This window comes from Hemicordylus capensis, chromosome 2, assembly GCF_027244095.1.
Source record: "Hemicordylus capensis ecotype Gifberg chromosome 2, rHemCap1.1.pri, whole genome shotgun sequence".
Taxonomy (NCBI): Eukaryota; Metazoa; Chordata; class Lepidosauria; order Squamata; family Cordylidae; genus Hemicordylus; species Hemicordylus capensis.
The window spans coordinates 226,121,328-226,128,828 of record NC_069658.1 but is presented as its reverse complement, the minus strand read 5'-3'; the positions used below and the strand labels follow the sequence as shown (position 1 = coordinate 226,128,828).

At 48.0% G+C, this 7,501-nt stretch overlaps 1 protein-coding gene across 1 annotated transcript in view; it reads right to left on the bottom strand.

The window, feature by feature from the left end:
* Positions 1–4,525: 4,525 nt before the first annotated feature.
* The window catches only part of LOC128341711 (HLA class II histocompatibility antigen, DP alpha 1 chain-like), a 46,829-nt gene continuing 43,853 nt past the window's right edge, over positions 4,526–7,501 (bottom strand). Inside the window, exon 5 of the mRNA XM_053288140.1 lies at positions 4,526–4,795. Within this exon, the coding sequence (XP_053144115.1) occupies positions 4,792–4,795 (4 nt within the window). The 3' untranslated portion in view covers positions 4,526–4,791. The remainder of the gene's footprint in view (positions 4,796–7,501) is intronic.

Here is a 7,501-nt window from a genome sequence, read left to right as displayed (position 1 = left end):
CACAAAATGGAGGTCCAAAACAACAAAACGTTTTGTAACCGAAACAGGGACGTTTTGTTTTGTAGACAAAACTTTCGGAACTGGAAAATGGGTATTTTGTTTTGTCTACAAAACACCCGAAACAGGCTGTTTTGGGTACAAAACGTTTTGTATCCAAAACATTTCGCACATCCCTACCCTGTGCAGATAAGGAGGAGGAGCCTGGGATGGTTAAGGTCAGTTGGAATGCAACTGTTACTGGTCGGAAGATGTTCTTGATTGTAGAGGAGAGGAATGAATATATATATAAGGATAACAGGCAGGGGTCTGCAAAAAGATGGGTCGTGAGGGAGGAAAGTTGTGTGAATTAAATGAGGAAACAAGATGAACAAAATCTATTAACTCAGGGAGGGAACGAGAGGGAGAAAAAACATGAAGGGAGGGGGAAGAAAGAGTGGGGAAGAGAGACAGAAGGCAGGGCAAGGGACGGGCCTGAGCCTGTCAGCAGCCTGACACAGGAATGAGTGGCCATGGCAGCACTAGCAGCAAGGAAGGGTCCAGGCAACCACTGCTGCTGTTTGGGGCTACCCAGGCCATTGTCACAGGCAGGCAGGCAAGGGACAGGCCCAGGCCTGTCAGCGGCCTGAGGGGAATGAGCGTCCATGGTGGTGGCAGCAGCGAGGAACAGCCCGGTCAACCACTGCTGCTGTTCCTGGAGGGAGGACCAGGAGCGGGGCTCAGGTGAGGGTGGGGAGGTCTCTGGGGATAGGGGGCTGCAGCTTGGCCAATAGGCGGCAGCAATGCTGCAGCCACGACCGAGAAGGGTGAGGGGGGTGGAAGCAACAGGATGGAGGAAGAAGAGCAGGAGCGCGGCTCAGGTGAGGGTGGGGAGATCTCTGAGGTGAGGTGAGGTGAGGTGAGCAATCAAGTACTAATAAAGACCCTGAGTGTGCGGCCGTGCTGCCAGTGTCCTTTTTTGTGGTTCTGAGCATGCGCAGAGCGCATGCTCAGAACCACCAAAAAAGATACGGCCGCCCAGACACGGGCGGCCATGTTGTCCATAATCGTCCGATTCCTCCATTCCCGCTCCCCCCCACCACATTATTAAGGGCCAACTTGGCCCATGAAATTGCCTCCACGGCTGCCGCCGCTGACCGCCCTCCCGCCCTCCCAGATGCCCGAGTCCTCCTCTATTCCCACACCCCCCACACACATTATTAAGGGCCAAATTGGCCCATAAGATTGCCGCCGCGGCTGCCGCCGCCGCCGACCGCCCTCCCTCCCAGATGCCCGAGTCCTCCTTACCCGGGAAAATGCAGATTCAGAGCAGGAGAGAGGAGCTCGCTAGCAGAGCTCCTCTCTGTGCAAAGCCTCTGCCCATACTGCCGCTATGGACGCAAAGGACACAATAGGCGTCCTTTGCGCCCAAAGCACCAGTTTGGGAAGAGGCTTTGCAGAGAGAGGAGCTCTGCTAGCGAGCTCCTCTCTCCTGCTCTGAATCTGCATTTTCCTGGGTAAGGAGGACTCGGGCATCTGGGAGGGTGGTCGGCGGCGGCAGCAATCTTATGGTCCAATTTGGCCCTTAATAATGTGTGTGGGGGGTGCAGGAATGGAGGAGGACTCGGGCATCTGGGAGGGCGGGAGGGCGGGAGGGCGGTCAGCGGCGGCTATCAAGGAGGGAATCACCAGATTCATGGCCACCCGTGTCTGGGCCAAAAAAGAGCAGCTAACAAGCCCCTAAAAAAGGGGGGGGGGGAGGGAAATAGAAAAAAGTCACCAGACCCAAAGAGCACACACATTATAGACAGAGAAGGGGGGGAAGGGAAAGGGAGAACAAGAAAAGTAAGGAAAGGAAAGACAAAAAGAGAGTCAGCACGAAAAAAGAAACAAAAACACACACACACAAAAAGGAGAAGGCATAAAGTGAAAAAAAAAAAAACCTAGCGCCCGTTATTATACCGGGCTAAAACATACTAGTCAAGTACTAAAGCACAGATGCTCTAGGGCGTGCAAGAGTTCCAGCATTGAAGTGGAGATAAATAATGGCGGCGGTCAGGATGCAGAGCTGGAGGGGCAGCAGGCTAAGCCCCTCCGGCCAGAAGAGGTGGGTGGACGGCGGGCAAAGCCCCGCTGGCCAGGAAGAGGAGGCAGTGGTGGGGAGAAATAATGGTGGCAGCATGGAGGTGGACAGATGGCAGGTAAAGCCCTACCAGCCGGGAAGAGGAATTGGGAGGGGGCGGTGGGATGGCCTGGCCCTGGCCCGCCCAATGGGGAGAGCTGCGGGGGGAGTGAGCGAGCTGCGGAGAGAAGGAGGGAGCAAGCGAGCTGCAGGGGGAGGGAGCTGAACAACATGGGGTTAGGGAGAGTGTTCCAACTAAGTGAGGCGGCCACAGAGAAGGCCCTCCAATGGCCCAGGCACCAAGTCCTGGGACACTAAGGAGGGCCAGCTGAGAAGACCTCACAGGTCAGGATACAACTGGCGGAGAGAGCCAATCATGGAGATATACAGGTGTTAAGCATTTGGGGAGGGAAGAGGGGGATACGAGGGAGAAGGAGTGGCTGGTTGGGTCTTCTGATCCAGGAGGAGAGTGGCCTCCTTCAGGGAGCGGGGAAAGGGGCACTTTTTCCTTCCCCCTTGGTGAGAGACACCAGCTCCAATTTCAGGGTGTACAGAGAAGGACCAGTAACTGGGGGGGGGGTTGAAAATGGAGGAGGGGGCCTCCTTATTTGTGGGCCTCCAGGTGTGGGTCTGGGGGTGTGGATCACACAGGCTGTGGGGTGTGGGGGGGGCACTCCAGGTGATGGTGACTCTAACCTGGCACTTGAGGAGGGTAGGAGTGGACTCCGTAGTGGCCAATATCTTACAGAACGGGCTTCCTTCCATTTGCCCATGGCTACTGGGATTCAAGTAGTGAGGCACATCCCAAAGCCAACAGTAAGTTGGGTTACACTAACAGGCCCATCAGGAAAAGAGAGAGAGGGAGAAGAAAAGTTTTAAGTCAAGAACTGGAAGGCACTCCCTGTTGAGATAAGAGCCTCCCCATCTCTGGAAACATTTTAAAAGGCACTGATGACATATTTATTCATCCAGGCTCTTAAGTATAGTTTTAATACTTTTGAGGTTGGGTTCTGAATGATTTTAATGTTTAAATGATTTTAATTATAAACCGCCCAGAGATACATGTTTTGGGCAGTATAGATATATGTTAAATAAATAAAATAAATAAGAACTGGAAGAAAGAGAGTGAGGAGACAGCTAAAGAGGAGGGAGACGGGTCTGCACAGTCACAAACATGGGAGAAGGGTTGCATGTTGCAGCAGGGAAAACCTGCCAGGGAGGTGGTTGGACCCTTAGATGAAGAGGGCATGAAAGGGATTGTCTAGGAGGATAGGCAGATTTCAGAGAAGCTGAATGATTTCTTAGCATCTGTCTTCACGGCGGAGTATACTGACCATATATATCATATTTTAATCCTGCCTGATACGTACATCTCTAGGCAGTTTCTAAAGTTTAAAACACAATCTAAAATTAAATAAAAACAGTTTACAATTTACAAAATACAGTAAAACCAGTCTGATAAAAACAAATTAAACAGTTTAAAATTGATTTCAGTTAAAAGCCTGTGAAAACCGGTGCATCTAGAGGATCTTTCTAAAAGCAAACAGAGAAGGAGATGATCTTATTTCAGCAGGGAACAAGTTCCAAAGCCCCGGGGCAGCCACAGAGAACACCCAGTCCTGAGTTGCCAGCCAACAAGCTGGGAGCAACTGTCACCGGACCTCTCCAGAATATCATAATCAGCAACAGCCCCTGTTGGGAGCCCCTGGTGGCGCAGTGGTAGAACTGCCGCCCTGTAACCAGAAGGTTGCAAGTTCGATCCTGACCAAGGGGCTCAAGGTTGACTCAGCCTTCCATCCTTCCGAGGTCGGTAAAATGAGTACCCAGAATGTTGATAAAATGAGTACCCAGAATGTTGGGGGGCAATATGCTAAATCATTGTAAACTGCTTAGGGAGCTTCCAGCTATAGAGCGGTATATAAATGTAAGTGCTATTGCTATTGCTAACAGGGTTCATGATGAAGAAGGCACTCTCTTAAGTATCCTAGACCCAAGCTGTTAAGGGTTTTATAGGTAACAACCAGCAGCTTTTTATTTTACCTGGAAACATGTCAGCAGCCAGTGTAGTTCTTTTAAAATTGACCATATATGGTCCCTTCGGCATGTCTCAGAGATCAGCCTGGCTGCCACATTCTCCACCAATAGTAGTTTCCAGACTACATATAATGCTTTACAGTAGCCAAGCCTGGAGGTTACCAGCATATGCACTACTGTTTTAGGGTCATTTCTTCCAGAAACGGACAAAGCCAATTTATTAGCCGAAGCCATTCTGGGCCCTGCTTCAACCTGAGAAACCAAGGAGAGTGGTCTTATAAGGTTGTGAGCAGCCCCAACCATTAAGAAATAGAGGGACAGGATATAAATGTTTTAAATAAATGAATAATAGCCTCCTTAAGACAAGGAGGCATCCTGCCCTCCCTCAGAGAAGCAAAGAATGGTTTCATTCTTAAGATCCACATCAAGAACACTAAAGGATGTGTCTAGTGAACCGGAGTCTTAATTCCACTTCCACCTCACTGGGGAAGAGCCATGCTTCGGCAGTGCCAGAGGTCCCTGGGGTGGGAAGGAGCAGATCCGGGCAGCAAGGACCAGGTTGGTGTAGCAAAGCCTTGACCAGGGATGGAGTGAGAGACGCAGTTCTGGGACTTGCAGAGTGGCTGTCGGGGGAAGGAGCTGGTCTGGCTGCTGCTCCATTATCTGAAAGGGAACAAGAAGGATGGTGAGCTGGGAGCTGTCTTGTCTGCACACTTGTAGTTTTGCTAGGGAGGTTCAGGTGATACAGGTGGCATCCTGGGAACCAAACATAATCTTTTCTAAAATCCAGCATCTAGATGTTGTAATCAAACAAGAGTCCTTATGCTCTCACTCCTTTCTGGCTACCATACCCTGGGCACTGCAACTTTTCCTATTAAACAAAAAAAACCACCTTTTTTTCATTTCATGTTTCTTTGAAGCAATATAAAACTTGCAAGGTACCAAATAAAATTCCTCATTTTGCTGTGTTTATTCTGAAAGCAAGACTGGGTGGGTGATTCCTGTCTGTCCAGCAGCTGCTGTGGTGGGCATGATCCGTGCCGTGCCCAAAGTTTGGTGATATCACTTGTCAGCTCTTTGTGAGGGGGTGGGGTCAAGGATTTAGCCCCTCCCCACCCATGGACGCACAGCCCCACTCCCAGGGGTTCCTTTAGGCAGATTGGAGCAAGGTATGGGTATTTAATTTGCACAGATAAAAATAGAACATACGCTTGACATGCAAAAATATTGAAGTATGACTGTGTCCTTTGGGTACATGATGACATGCAATACAACTAGTATTATTATTTGAATAAAAGTGATTGTTTATATCATAGTTCTATAGCCTACATGTATAACTGAATGAAGTATTGATGTTGATAAGGGGAATTGCTCCCACTTCAAGGATTGTCAGCAAACCTAATAGAATGATTTACTTCTGGTTAAATAACTCTCTCTGTGTGTGTGTTTGAAAGAATGCATGAGTGAGCAAAATACATACCAGCCCCGAAGACAGAACAAATGTTGGGAAGAAATGCAGATGACCCCAAGAAGGACCAGAGAAGACAGGAATGAAATGCTGAAGGCAGCAGGAAAAGGAGTTGCTTGGCAAACAAGGACTAAGGTCGATCCTGGGATCAGAGGGATGTAAACACAGAACATCAAACAGCTTCAAAGGACAGGCACCCCTTTTAAAGCCAGGCATCTACAGATGCTTCCCCGGAGAAGCATTGAAGATCGTGGGGCCCACAGTTCTTCCAACACCCCATTTTAAAGACTGATCACCTTTTAAATGGGGCCGGTGAGTATGTATGTGTGTATGTGTGTGAGAGTGAATGGACTATAGTTTAGCTGATGTTTAGGATGTAACCATAAACTGATGAACTAAATCCAGCTGGTGTCTGGGATCTGTTTTCTTTTGGGGACTTATACTAGCCTCTCCGAAGCAATACTCCTAATTACAGGTGACCCCCTTAAATATTGGTCACATAATTGGTGGAGAATGTGGGCAACAGGGATATGGTCACCCTGGGAGTATTGTTGGAAGGATTGGCGGGGTACACAGTCAAGATTAAACAGACGGACTAGGATCCAAGAGAAAGTGGGGGAACCCGCTGTTTTTGAATTGATGTGCACATATAGGAGGGAACTCTGACATTGAGTCTCATAGAAGACTATCCTCCTCCAAAGGATATGGAGGATGGATGTGGAATGATCAGTAATTTGACAGTTACTGGTGCAAAGAGAAATAAAAGGAAATTGAGGACTCTGTTTGCAAGAGTATGCAGGAAGAAATTGAGTCTTTGGAAAAGCCATAGACTGGTATGGTGTAGAGTTGGCAGGAAAGATAGTAGGGGATTAGATATATGAGGAATTGTTGCAGCAGAATTTATAGGAGATTGGCACGCCAGCCAAGGTGTGTCTGCCCTGAGAGCAGAGGAAGAGGAATCCTGTAAGTCAGGGTTTTAAGGTCAGTTCAGAGTTGAACTGCAAACTGGATTCTGCAAGGGGCAGAGGCAGCACTTGCCACTGAGGAATGTTTGCAACAAAGAGTGTTGCCAGTATTGGAGTCAGACGGATCAGCTAAGTTTTGTGAATACACACAACAATTTGGTGACAGGAATTCCAGATGATAGACTGGCAGGAATCCAGAAGTTTGGAAAAAGACCAATTGGCCCAGGCCCAATCACAAAAGGAGGTTGGTAAGGTGGTAGGGGTTCAGTCGGATACCCCTGCAGAAAGCAGCTATTTGAGAAATACAAAAGTGTAGGTAGAACCTCTCAAACACAGCAGTAGTCAGATTATGCTTTGCCCAAGATAATTGTGTCACTAAATTGGGGAACGAACCTGGAAGATCCATTCCAGAGATTTTTTGAGGAAGTAACCGTATTGTAAATAAAAAACCCATTGATCCAGGAGGAACTGAGTAAGGCTCACTCCTCCTGCAGGACATTTGGGCACATTTTGCAAAGCCAGAGATCACAGGAGCCAAGTTAGTCCAACAGAAAATTGTGCTAATAGCTTTATTACATACAGCCCTAAAAGATGTCTTAGGAGTCCTGGGAAATTTAGCAGATAAAAGTATGAGAAATGTAACAGGGGTTTTTATGTGGAATGAATTTAAATGGAAGGAGAAACAGTATGTGGAAAGGAAGGAAACTTGGCAAGTTTAAGAAAAGACTGGGAGAGAGAGAGAGAGAGAGAGAGAGTGCTTCATATGAAGAGCAGAATGTGTAAGGTTTTATCGTTTAAGTGTGTGTTTTGTCTTGGTGTTGTTATTGTCATTTGTTCTGTCCTGACAAAAAGGGAAAAGGGGGGAAACCAGATCTGGGGAAAAGAAAAAGAAAAATATAGCTTCTATGAAGTGTTAAGTGCAAAGAAAGAGTTAAA